The 14,369-nt window shown below is 53.6% G+C and overlaps 1 protein-coding gene across 5 annotated transcripts in view; it reads right to left on the bottom strand.

The window, feature by feature from the left end:
* The window catches only part of LOC140185460 (ciliary microtubule inner protein 1-like), a 206,316-nt gene that overhangs the window by 11,899 nt on the left and 180,048 nt on the right, over positions 1 to 14,369 (bottom strand). For all 5 annotated transcript variants that reach the window (XM_072238805.1, XM_072238818.1, XM_072238800.1 and 2 more), the window contains one exon: positions 1,164 to 1,245. In XM_072238805.1, the coding sequence (XP_072094906.1) occupies positions 1,164 to 1,245 (82 nt within the window). The remainder of the gene's footprint in view (positions 1 to 1,163; positions 1,246 to 14,369) is intronic.

Here is a 14,369-nt window from a genome sequence, read left to right as displayed (position 1 = left end):
AAACGAGGAGCATGCGTGATCTCAGACACAGAGCAAAATCTTTTTCACTGCTCAGGATTGGTGAAGCTGTTTGGGTTTCAGACCAATTCACCAAAGGAACAATAGTCCGAAAACGTACACCACAATTGTTTGTGATCAGAACATCACAAGGTGAAATCAGGTGGAACAGGTGTGCACTTGTGGGCCTTCAAAGTCCACGAAAGGTAGAGACAGAGATAGAGGGGCCTAATCCTTGTGATGAGAACCACGTACCTGGGGTGGAGACATCTGTTCAAGAATCTCCAACCCCTCTCCTCCAACACTTGCAGGAACCTATACCAGATCGGGTCATTTACCTGTCCCACCACAGAGATGTACTCCATAACAGCTTAGGGCAAGTGACTAAAGAGACAGAATCACCCTCTCACTTTGCCAGAGTGTCCAGGTAGTCTACTCTAATGTCTATTAGACTTAGTGTTTTTTTAAAAAAGAGTTCTAATGTTGAAAACGTTTCATAAAATGAGAGTGTTCTTAAAAAAAGGAATTGGTGAAAAAGGAGGGATTAAAGCGAGAGAAAGACTGTTAAAAACAAAGAGTTCACAGTTAAATTGTTGATAATTCTTTTTTGTGTTTATATAAGGAGCATAGGTTATGTACTCTGGGTAAAGTGAACTGAATCATTCAATTTCAGTAACTATAATTTCAATGCAGTTCTATACACAAGAAGTACATGCCTGGTTTTTCTTTATTCCATAAGGTGAGCTACTGTGGTAGTTAATGGGTTAATCCTATGCCACTCAGTCAGCTGCTCCCACATGGGAGGGGTTCACATATTTTACAAGCAGCGTTATCAATAAAGTTCAGTGGGACAGCCTGCACCCATCCTCATAACGAACACGACAGTGATTAGACAGGAGTGTAAGAACAGTATTGAAACCCCTGCACTTGCAGGGAAAACTGTGCGGCGTTGGGGAAGCGAGGGGGAGAAGGGATGAGTTCTGATGCAGGGACTTGTCTGACCTACTGAGTTCCTCCAGCATTGTGTTGCTACAGATCTCCAGCACCTGCAGAATAACTTCTGTCTCAGTAAACCATTACCATAGTTTGGGGGGGGCCCAATTAGTTGGCTTTAGTTTACTTTATTGTGTCTCATTTCCCTTTCTGGTGATCCTAAGAGGGATTACCTGATTGCGCTGGGTCACCAGAAATCCCCATCTGTTGGCCCATTTCTTGGCTGCCTCTGTCTCCGATTTGAGTAAGTTCGTCCTGAAACAAATGGTATGATATTTCAAGTAGGTAATGTGTGAACTTCTTCCCTTCTGTTTTGCAGCTAAGTGGCAAGTTTACCTTCCTTTCTGCTGTGGCTTCTGGAGCCCTCTCTTGCCGATTTTGGTCTTCTGCTCTTACCGCCAGACTTCCCTTCAAACAGACCAGAAACAGAGTTCCCTCATCCTCACCTTTCACCGTGCCAGCCACCAGAGCAGCACAATCGCCCAAATCACTTCTCCCACACCAACACAATCTCCGCCATCACTTACGCTGCATCAACACAATCTCCCCCATCACTTCCCCCGCGTCAACACAACCTCCGCCATCACTTCCCCGCGTCAACACAATCTCCCCCATCACCTCGCCCGCGTCAACACAATCTCCCCCATCACTTCCCCGTGTCAACACAATCTCCCCATCACTTCCCCCGCGTCAACACAATCTCCCCATCACTTCCCCCACGTCAACACAATCTCCCCATCACTTCCCCCGCGTCAACACAATCTCCCCATCACTTCCCCGCGTCAACACAAAATCAACCATCACTTGCCCCGCATCAACACAATCTCCCTCATCACTTCCCCCACGTTAACACAATCTCCCAATCACCTCTCCCGCTTCAACACAATCTCTCCCATCACATACCCCGCGTCAACACAATCTCCCTCATCACTTCCCACACGTCAACAGAATCTCCGACATCACTTCACTCGCGTCAACACAATCTCCCCCATCACATCCCCCGCGTCAACACAATCTCCCCCATCACTTACACCGCGTCAACACAATCTCCCCATCACTTCCCCCACGTCAACACAATCTCCCCATCACTTCCCCCGCGTCAACACAATCTCCCCATCACTTCCCCCGCGTCAACACAAAATCAACCATCACTTCCCCCGAATCAACACAATCCCCCCATCACTTCCCCCACATCAACACAATCTCCCCATCACTTCCCCCGCGTCAACACAATCTCCCCATCACTTCCCCCGCGTCAACACAAAATCAACCATCACTTGCCCCGCATCAACACAATCTCCCCCATCACTTCCCCGCGTCAACACAATCTCTGTCATCACTTCCCCGCGTCAAAACAATCTCCCACATCACTTCCCCCGCGTCAACACAATCTCCCTCATCACTTCCCCCACGTTAACACAATCTCCCAATCACCTCCCCCGCTTCAACACAATCTCTCCCATCACATACCCCGCGTCAACACAATCTCCCTCATCACTTCCCACACGTCAACAGAATCTCCGACATCACTTCACTCGCGTCAACACAATCTCCCCCATCACATCCCCCGCGTCAACACAATCTCCCCCATCACTTACACCGCGTCAACACAATCTCCCCCATCACATCCCCCGCGTCAACACAATCTCCGTCATCACTTCCCCCACGTCAACAAAATCTCCCCCATCACTTCCGCCGCGTCAACACAATCTCCGTCATCACTTCCGCCGCGTCAAAGCAATCTCCCCCATCACATCCCCCGCGTCAAAACAATCTCCCCCATCACTTCCCCCGCGTCAACACAATCTCCCCATCACTTCCCCCGCGTCAACACAATCTCCCCCATCACCTCGCCCGCGTCAACACAATCTCCCCCATCACTTCCCCGTGTCAACACAATCTCCCCCATCACTTCCCCCGCGTCAACACAATCTCCCCATCACTTCCCCCACGTCAACACAATCTCCCCATCACTTCCCCCGCGTCAACACAATCTCCCCATCACTTCCCCCGCGTCAACACAAAATCAACCATCACTTCCCCCGAATCAACACAATCTCCCCATCACTTCCCCCACGTCAACACAATTTCCCCATCACTTCCCCCGCGTCAACACAATCTCCCCATCACTTCACCCGCGTCAACACAAAATCAACCATCACTTGCCCCGCATCAACACAATCTCCCCCATCACTTCCCCGCGTCAACACAATCTCTGTCATCACTTCCCCGCGTCAAAACAATCTCCCACATCACTTCCCCTGCGTCAACACAATCTCCCTCATCACTTCCCCCACGTTAACACAATCTCCCAATCACCTCCCCCGCTTCAACACAATCTCTCCCATCACATACCCCGCGTCAACACAATCTCCCTCATCACTTCCCACACGTCAACAGAATCTCCGACATCACTTCACTCGCGACAACACAATCTCCCCCATCACATCCCCGCGTCAACACAATCTCCCCCATCACTTACACCGCGTCAACACAATCTCCCCCATCACATCCCCCGCATCAACACAATCTCCGTCATCACTTCCCCCACGTCAACAAAATCTCCCCCATCACTTCCCCCACGTCAACACAATCTCCCCATCACTTCCGCCGCGTCAAAGCAATCTCCCCCATCACATCCCCCGCGTCAAAACAATCTCCCCCATCACTTCCCCCGCGTCAACACAATCTCCCCATCACTTCTCCCACATCAACACAATCTCCCCCAACACTTCCCCCGCGTCAACACAATCTCCCCATCACTTCCCCTGCGTCAACACAATCACACCCATCACTTCCCCTGCATCAACACAATCTCTGCCATCACTTCCGCCAGATCAACACAATCTCCCCCATCACTTCCCACTCGTCAACATAATCTCCCCCAACACTTCCCCCGCGTGAACACAATTTCCGTCATCACTTCCCCCACATCAACACAATCTCCCCCATCACTTCCCACTCGTCAACACAATCTCGCCATCACTTCCCCCGCGTCAACACAATCTCCCCATCACTTCCCCCGCGTCAACACAATCTCCCCATCACTTCACCCGCGTCAACACAATCTCCCCCATCACTTCCCCCGCGTCAAAACAATCTCCCCCATCACTTCCCCCGCGTCAACACAATCTCCCCCATCACTTCTGCCGCGTCAACACAATCTCCCCATCACATCCCCGCGTCAACACAATCTCCCCCATCACTTCCCCCGCGTCAACACAATCTTCCCCAACACTTCCCCCGCGTCAACACAATCCCCGTCATCTATTCCCCCGCGTCAACACAATCACACCCATCACTTCCCCCACGTCAACACAATCACAACCATCACTTCCCCCACGTCAGCACAATCTCTGCCATCACTTCCCACTCGTCAACACAATCTCCCCCAACACTTCCCCCACGTGAACACAATTTCCGTCATCACTTCCCCGTGTCAACACAATCTCCCACATCACTTCCCCCGCGTCAACACAATCTCCGTAATCAATTCCCCCGCGTCAACACAAAATCAACCATCACTTCCCCCGCGTCAAAACAAAATCAACCATCACTTGCCCCGTGTCAACACAATCTCCCACATCACTTCCCCCGCGTCAACACAATCTCCGACATCACTTCCTCCGCGTCAACACAATCTCCGACATCACTTCCCCTGCGTCAACACAATCTCCCCATCACTTCACCCGCGTCAACACAATCTCCCCCATCACTTACCCCGCGTCAACACAATCTCCCCATCATTTCACCTGCGTCAACACAATCTCCCCCATCACTTCTCCCACGTCAACACAATCTCCCCCATCACTTCCTCCACGTCAACACAATCTCCCCCATCACTTCCCCCGAGTCAACACAATTTCCGTCAACACTTCCCCTGCGTCAAAGCAATCTCCCCCATCACTTCTCCCACATCAACTCAATCTCCCCCATCACTTCCCCCGCGTCAACACAATCTCCGTCATCACTTCACCCATGTCAACTCCATCTACCCCATCACTTACCCCGCGTCAACACAATCTCCCCCATCACTTCCCACGCGTCAACACAATCTCCCCCATCACTTCCCCCACGTCAACACAATCTCGCCATCACTTCCCCCGCGTCAACACAATCTCCCCATCACTTCCCCCACGTCAACACAATCTCCCCCATCACTTCCACCGCGTCAACACAATCTCCCCCATCAATTCTCCCGCGTCAACACAATCTCCCCCATCACTTCTCCCACATCAACACAATCTCCCCCATCACTTCGCCCCCGTCAACACAATCTCTGTCATCAATTCCCCCGCATGAAAACAACCTCCCCCATAAACTTCCCCCGCGTCAACATGATCTCCCTCATCACTTCCCCCACATCAACAGAGTCTCCGACATCACTTCACTCGCGTCAACACAATCTCCCCCATCACTTACCCCGCGTCAACACAATCTCACCCATCACCTCCCCGCGTCAACACAATCTCCCCATCACTTCACCCGCATCAACACAATCTCCCCATCACTTCCCCCGCGTCAACACAATCTCCCCATCACTTCCCCCACGTCAACACAATCTCCCCATCACTTCCCCGCATCAACACAATCTCCCCATCACTTCCCCCGCGTCAACACAATCTCCCCAATCACTTCACCCGCATCAACACAATCTCCCCATCACTTCACCCACGTCAGCACAATCTCCCCAATCACTTCGACGCGTCAACAGAATCTCCCCCATCACTTCTCCCGCGTCAACACAATCTCCCCCATCACTTCTCCCGCGTCAACACAATCTCCGTCATCACTTCCTCCACATCAACACAATCTCCCCCATCACTTCCCCCGCGTCAACACAATCTCACCATCACATCCCCCGCGTCAACATAATCTCCCCATCACTTCACCCGCGTCAACACAATCTCCCCCATCACTTCCCCCAGGTCAACGCAATCTCCCCATCACTTGTCCCCGCATCTACACAATCTCCGTCATCACTTCCCCTGCGTCAACACGATCTCCGTCATCACTTCCCCCGCGTCAGCACAATCTCCCCAATCACTTCCCTGCGTCAACACAATCTCTGCAATCACTTCCCCCGAGTCAACAAAATCTCCCCCATCACTTCCCCTGCGTCAACACAATCTCCCCATCACCTCCCCCACGTCAACACAATCTCCCCATCACTTCCACCGCACCAACGCAATCTCTGTCATCACTTCCCCCGCGTCAACAAAATCTCCCCATCACTTCTCCCGCGTCAAAGCAATCTCCCCCATCACTTCCCCCGTGTCAACACAATCTCCCCCATCACTTCCCCCGCGTCAATACAATCTCCCCATCACTTAACCCGCGTCAACACAATCTCCCCATCACTTCCCCCACATCAGCACAATCTCCCCAATCACTTCGACGTGTCAACAGAATGTCTCCCATCACTCCCTCTGCGTGAACACAATCTCCCCCATCACTTCCCCCGCGTCAACACAATCTCCCCATCACTTCCCCGCGTCAGCACAATCTCCGTCATCACTTCCCCCGCGTCAACAATCTCCCCCATCACTCCATCCGCGTGAACACAATCTCCCCCATCACTCCCCCGCGTGAACACAATCTCCGTCATCAATTCGCCCCCATCAACACAATCCCACCCATCACTTCCCCCGCGTCAATACAATCTTCGTCATCACTTCCCCCGCGTGAACACAAGCTCCGTCATCACTTCCCCCGCGTCAACACAATCTCCCCCATCACTTCCCCCGCGTCAACACAATCTCCCCCATCACTTCCCCCGCGTCAACACAATCTCCCCCATCACTTCCCCCGCATCAGAGCAATCTCCCTCATCACTTCCCCCGCGTCAACACAATCTCCCCCATCACTTCCCCCGCGTCAACACAATCTCCCCATCACTTCTCCCGCGTCAACACAATCTCCCCCATCACTTCTCCCGCGTCAACACAATCTCCCAATCACTTGTCCCCGCGTCTACACAATCTCCATCATCACTTCCCCCGCGTCAGCACAATCTCCCCAATCACTTCCACGCGTGAAAACAATCTCCCCATCAATTCTCCCGCGTCAACACAATCTCCCCCATCACTTCCCCCGCGTCAACACAATCTCCCCCATCACTTCCCCCGCGTCAACACAATCTCCCCATCACTTCCCCCGCGTCAACACAATCTCCCCATCACTTCCCCCGCGTCAACACAATCTCCCCATCACTTCCCCGCATCAACACAAAATCAACCATCACTTGCCCCGCATCAACACAATCTCCCCATCACTTCCCCTGCGTCAACACAATCTCCCCATCACTTCCCCCACGTCAACACAATCTCCCCATCACTTCCCCCACGTCAAAACAATCTCCCTCATCACTTCTCCCGCGTGAACACAATCTTCCTCATCACCTCCCCCACGTCAACACAATCTCCCCATCACTTCCCCCGTGTCAACACAATCTCCCCCATCACTTCCCCCGCGTCAATACAATCTCCCCATCACTTAACCCGCGTCAACACAATCTCCCCATCACTTCTCCCACATCAGCACAATCTCCCCAATCACTTCGACGCGTCAACAGAATGTCTCCCATCACTCCCTCTGCGTGAACACAATCTCCCCCATCACTTCCCCCGAGTCAACACAATCTCCCCATCACTTCCCCCACGTCAAAACAATCTCCCTCATCACTTCTCCCGCGTGAACACAATCTTCCTCATCACCTCCCCCACGTCAACACAATCTCCCCATCACTTCCCCCGTGTCAACACAATCTCCCCCATCACTTCCCCCGCGTCAATACAATCTCCCCATCACTTAACCCGCGTCAACACAATCTCCCCATCACTTCCCCCACATCAGCACAATCTCCCCAATCACTTCGACGCGTCAACAGAATGTCTCCCATCACTCCCTCTGCGTGAACACAATCTCCCCCATCACTTCCCCCGAGTCAACACAATCTCCCCATCACTTCCCCCGCGTCAACACAATCTCCCCATCACTTCCCCGCGTCAGCACAATCTCCGTCATCACTTCCCCCGCGTCAACAATCTCCCCCATCACTCCATCCGCGTGAACACAATCTCCCCCATCACTCCATCCGCGTGAACACAATCTCCCCCATCACTCCCCCGCGTGAACACAATCTCCGTCATCAATTCGCCCTCATCAACACAATCCCACCCATCACTTCCCCCGCGTCAATACAATCTTCGTCATCACTTCCCCCGCGTGAACACAAGCTCCGTCATCACTTCCCCCGCGTCAACACAATCTCCCCCATCACTTCCCCCGCGTCAACACAATCTCCGTCATCACTTGCCCCGCGTTAACAGAATCTCCCCCATCACTTCTCCCGCGTCAACACAATCTCCCCCATCACTTCTCCCGCGTCAACACAATCTCCCAATCACTTGTCCCCGCGTCTACACAATCTCCATCATCACTTCCCCCGCGTCAGCACAATCTCCCCAATCACTTCCACGCGTGAAAACAATCTCCCCATCAATTCTCCCGCGTCAACACAATCTCCCCCATCACTTCCCCCGCGTCAACACAATCTCCCCCATCACTTCCCCCGCGTCAACACAATCTCCCCATCACTTCCCCCGCGTCAACACAATCTCCCCATCACTTCCCCGCTTCAACACAATCTCCCCCATCACTTCCCCGTGTCAACACAATCTCCCCATCACTTCCCCTGCGTCAACACAATCTCCCCATCACCTCCCCCACGTCAACACAATCTCCCCATCACTTCCACCGCATCAACGCAATCTCTGTCATCACTTCCCCCGCGTCAACAAAATCTCCCCCATCACTTCTCCCGCGTCAAAGCAATCTCCCCCATCACTTCCCCCGTGTCAACACAATCTCCCCCATCACTTCCCCCGCGTCAATACAATCTCCCCATCACTTAACCCGCGTCAACACAATCTCCCCATCACTTCCCCCACATCAGCACAATCTCCCCAATCACTTCGACGTGTCAACAGAATGTCTCCCATCACTCCCTCTGCGTGAACACAATCTCCCCCATCACTTCCCCCGCGTCAACACAATCTCCCCATCACTTCCCCGCGTCAGCACAATCTCCGTCATCACTTCCCCCGCGTCAACAATCTCCCCCATCACTCCATCCGCGTGAACACAATCTCCCCATCACTCCATCCGCGTGAACACAATCTCCCCCATCACTCCCCCGCGTGAACACAATCTCCGTCATCAATTCGCCCTCATCAACACAATCCCACCCATCACTTCCCCCGCGTCAATACAATCTTCGTCATCACTTCCCCCGCGTGAACACAAGCTCCGTCATCACTTCCCCCGCGTCAACACAATCTCCCCCATCACTTCCCCCGCGTCAACACAATCTCCCCCATCACTTCCCCCGCGTCAACACAATCTCCCCCATCACTTCCCCCGCATCAGAGCAATCTCCCTCATCACTTCCCCCGCGTCAACACAATCTCCCCCATCACTTCCCCCGCGTCAACACAATCTCCCCCATCACTTCTCCCGCGTCAACACAATCTCCCCCATCACTTCTCCCGCGTCAACACAATCTCCCAATCACTTGTCCCCGCGTCTACACAATCTCCATCATCACTTCCCCCGCGTCAGCACAATCTCCCCAATCACTTCCACGCGTGAAAACAATCTCCCCATCAATTCTCCCGCGTCAACACAATCTCCCCCATCACTTCCCCCGCGTCAACACAATCTCCCCCATCACTTCCCCCGCGTCAACACAATCTCCCCATCACTTCCCCCGCGTCAACACAATCTCCCCATCACTTCCCCCGCGTCAACACAATCTCCCCATCACTTCCCCGCATCAACACAAAATCAACCATCACTTGCCCCGCATCAACACAATCTCCCCATCACTTCCCCTGCGTCAACATAATCTCCCCATCACTTCCCCCACGTCAACACAATCTCCCCATCACTTCCCCCGCGTCAAAACAATCTCCCTCATCACTTCTCCCGCGTGAACACAATCTTCCTCATCACCTCCCCCACGTCAACACAATCTCCCCATCACTTCCCCCGTGTCAACACAATCTCCCCCATCACTTCCCCCGCGTCAATACAATCTCCCCATCACTTAACCCGCGTCAACACAATCTCCCCATCACTTCTCCCACATCAGCACAATCTCCCCAATCACTTCGACGCGTCAACAGAATGTCTCCCATCACTCCCTCTGCGTGAACACAATCTCCCCCATCACTTCCCCCGAGTCAACACAATCTCCCCATCACTTCCCCCACGTCAAAACAATCTCCCTCATCACTTCTCCCGCGTGAACACAAATTTCCTCATCACCTCCCCCACGTCAACACAATCTCCCCATCACTTCCCCCGCGTCAACACAATCTCCCCCATCACTTCCCCCACATCAGCACAATCTCCCCAATCACTTCGACGCGTCAACAGAATGTCTCCCATCACTCCCTCTGCGTGAACACAATCTCCCCCATCACTTCCCCCGAGTCAACACAATCTCCCCATCACTTCCCCTGCGTCAACACAATCTCCCCATCACTTCCCCGCGTCAGCACAATCTCCGTCATCACTTCCCCCGCGTCAACAATCTCCCCCATCACTCCATCCGCGTGAACACAATCTCCCCCATCACTCCATCCGCGTGAACACAATCTCCCCCATCACTCCCCCGCGTGAACACAATCTCCGTCATCAATTCGCCCTCATCAACACAATCCCACCCATCACTTCCCCCGCGTCAATACAATCTTCGTCATCACTTCCCCCGCGTGAACACAAGCTCCGTCATCACTTCCCCCGCGTCAACACAATCTCCCCCATCACTTCCCCCGCGTCAACACAATCTCCGTCATCACTTGCCCCGCGTTAACAGAATCTCCCCCATCACTTCTCCCGCGTCAACACAATCTCCCCCATCACTTCTCCCGCGTCAACACAATCTCCCAATCACTTGTCCCCGCGTCTACACAATCTCCATCATCACTTCCCCCGCGTCAGCACAATCTCCCCAATCACTTCCACGCGTGAAAACAATCTCCCCATCAATTCTCCCGCGTCAACACAATCTCCTCCATCACTTCCCCCGCGTCAACACAATCTCCCCCATCACTTCCCCCGCGTCAACACAATCTCCCCATCACTTCCCCCGCGTCAACACAATCTCCCCATCACTTCCCCCGCGTCAACACAATCTCCCCATCACTTCCCCGCATCAACACAAAATCAACCATCACTTGCCCCGCATCAACACAATCTCCCTCATCACTTCCCCTGCGTCAACACAATCTCCCCATCACTTCCCCCACGTTAACACAATCTCCCCATCACTTCCCCCGCGTCAAAACAATCTCCCTCATCACTTCTCCCGCGTGAACACAATCTTCCTCATCACCTCCCCCACGTCAACACAATCTCCCCATCACTTCCCCCGCGTCAACACAATCTCCCCATCACTTCCCCCACGTCAACACAATCTCCCCATCACTTCCCCCGCGTCAAAACAATCTCCCTCAACACTTCTCCCGCGTGAACACAATCTGCCCCATCACCTCCCCCACGTCAACACAATCTCCCCATCACTTCCCCCACGTCAACACAATCTCCCCATCACTTCCACCGCGTCAACACAATCTGCCCCATCACTTCCCCCGCGTCAACACAATCTCCCCATCACTTCCCCCGCGTCAACACAATCTCCCCATCACTTCCCCCGCGTCAACACAATCTCCCCATCACTTCCCCCGCGTCAACACAATCTCCCCATCACTTCCCCCACGTCAACACAATGTCCCCATCACTTCCCCCGCATCAACACAATCTGCCCATCACTTCCCCTACGTCAACACAATCTCCCCCATCACTTCCACCGCGTCAACGCAGCCTCCATCGTCACTTCACCTGCGTCTACACAATCTCTGTCATCACCTCGCCCGCGTCAACAAAATCTCCCCCATCACTTCCCCCACGTCAACACAATGTCCCCATCACTTCCCCCACGTCAACACAATGTCCCCATCACTTCCCCCACATCAACACAATGTCCCCATCACTTCCCCCACGTCAACACAATCTCCCCCATCACTTCCACCGCGTCAACGCAGCCTCCATCGTCACTTCACCTGCGTCTACACAATCTCTGTCATCACTTCCCCCGCATCAACAAAAAATCAACCATCACTTCCCCTGCGTCAACACAATCTCTGTCATCACCTCGCCCGCGTCAACAAAATCTCCCCCATCACTTCCCCCGCGTCAACACAATCACCCCATCACTTCCCCCACGTCAACACAATCTCCCCATCACATCCCCCGCATCAACACAATCTCCCCATCACTTCCCCCACGTCAACACAATCTCCCCATCACTTCCCCCGCGTCAAAACAATCTCCCTCATCACTTCTCCCGCGTGAACACAATCTTCCTCATCACCTCCCCCACGTCAACACAATCTCCCCATCACTTCCCCCGTGTCAACACAATCTCCCCCATCACTTCCCCCGCGTCAATACAATCTCCCCATCACTTAACCCGCGTCAACACAATCTCCCCATCACTTCTCCCACATCAGCACAATCTCCCCAATCACTTCGACGCGTCAACAGAATGTCTCCCATCACTCCCTCTGCGTGAACACAATCTCCCCCATCACTTCCCCCGAGTCAACACAATCTCCCCATCACTTCCCCGCGTCAGCACAATCTCCGTCATCACTTCCCCCGCGTCAACAATCTCCCCCATCACTCCATCCGCGTGAACACAATCTCCCCATCACTCCATCCGCGTGAACACAATCTCCCCCATCACTCCCCCGCGTGAACACAATCTCCGTCATCAATTCGCCCTCATCAACACAATCCCACCCATCACTTCCCCCGCGTCAATACAATCTTCGTCATCACTTCCCCCGCGTGAACACAAGCTCCGTCATCACTTCCCCCGCGTCAACACAATCTCCCCCATCACTTCCCCCGCGTCAACACAATCTCCCCCATCACTTCCCCCGCGTCAACACAATCTCCCCCATCACTTCCCCCGCATCAGAGCAATCTCCCTCATCACTTCCCCCGCGTCAACACAATCTCCCCCATCACTTCCCCCGCGTCAACACAATCTCCCCCATCACTTCTCCCGCGTCAACACAATCTCCCCCATCACTTCTCCCGCGTCAACACAATCTCCCAATCACTTGTCCCCGCGTCTACACAATCTCCATCATCACTTCCCCCGCGTCAGCACAATCTCCCCAATCACTTCCACGCGTGAAAACAATCTCCCCATCAATTCTCCCGCGTCAACACAATCTCCCCCATCACTTCCCCGCGTCAACACAATCTCCCCCATCACTTCCCCCGCGTCAACACAATCTCCCCATCACTTCCCCCGCGTCAACACAATCTCCCCATCACTTCCCCCGCGTCAACACAATCTCCCCATCACTTCCCCGCATCAACACAAAATCAACCATCACTTGCCCCGCATCAACACAATCTCCCCATCACTTCCCCTGCGTCAACATAATCTCCCCATCACTTCCCCCACGTCAACACAATCTCCCCATCACTTCCCCCGCGTCAAAACAATCTCCCTCATCACTTCTCCCGCGTGAACACAATCTTCCTCATCACCTCCCCCACGTCAACACAATCTCCCCATCACTTCCCCCGTGTCAACACAATCTCCCCCATCACTTCCCCCGCGTCAATACAATCTCCCCATCACTTAACCCGCGTCAACACAATCTCCCCATCACTTCTCCCACATCAGCACAATCTCCCCAATCACTTCGACGCGTCAACAGAATGTCTCCCATCACTCCCTCTGCGTGAACACAATCTCCCCCATCACTTCCCCCGAGTCAACACAATCTCCCCATCACTTCCCCCACGTCAAAACAATCTCCCTCATCACTTCTCCCGCGTGAACACAATCTTCCTCATCACCTCCCCCACGTCAACACAATCTCCCCATCACTTCCCCCGTGTCAACACAATCTCCCCCATCACTTCCCCCGCGTCAATACAATCTCCCCATCACTTAACCCGCGTCAACACAATCTCCCCATCACTTCCCCCACATCAGCACAATCTCCCCAATCACTTCGACGCGTCAACAGAATGTCTCCCATCACTCCCTCTGCGTGAACACAATCTCCCCCATCACTTCCCCCGAGTCAACACAATCTCCCCATCACTTCCCCTGCGTCAACACAATCTCCCCATCACTTCCCCGCGTCAGCACAATCTCCGTCATCACTTCCCCCGCGTCAACAATCTCCCCCATCACTCCATCCGCGTGAACACAATCTCCCCCATCACTCCATCCGCGTGAACACAATCTCCCCCATCACTCCCCCGCGTGAACACAATCT

The sequence above is a fragment of the Mobula birostris genome, chromosome 2 (assembly GCF_030028105.1).
Source record: "Mobula birostris isolate sMobBir1 chromosome 2, sMobBir1.hap1, whole genome shotgun sequence".
Lineage (NCBI taxonomy): Eukaryota > Metazoa > Chordata > Chondrichthyes > Myliobatiformes > Myliobatidae > Mobula > Mobula birostris.
Note: the sequence above shows the minus strand (reverse complement) of the source record. Positions and strands in the feature narration are given on the sequence as shown.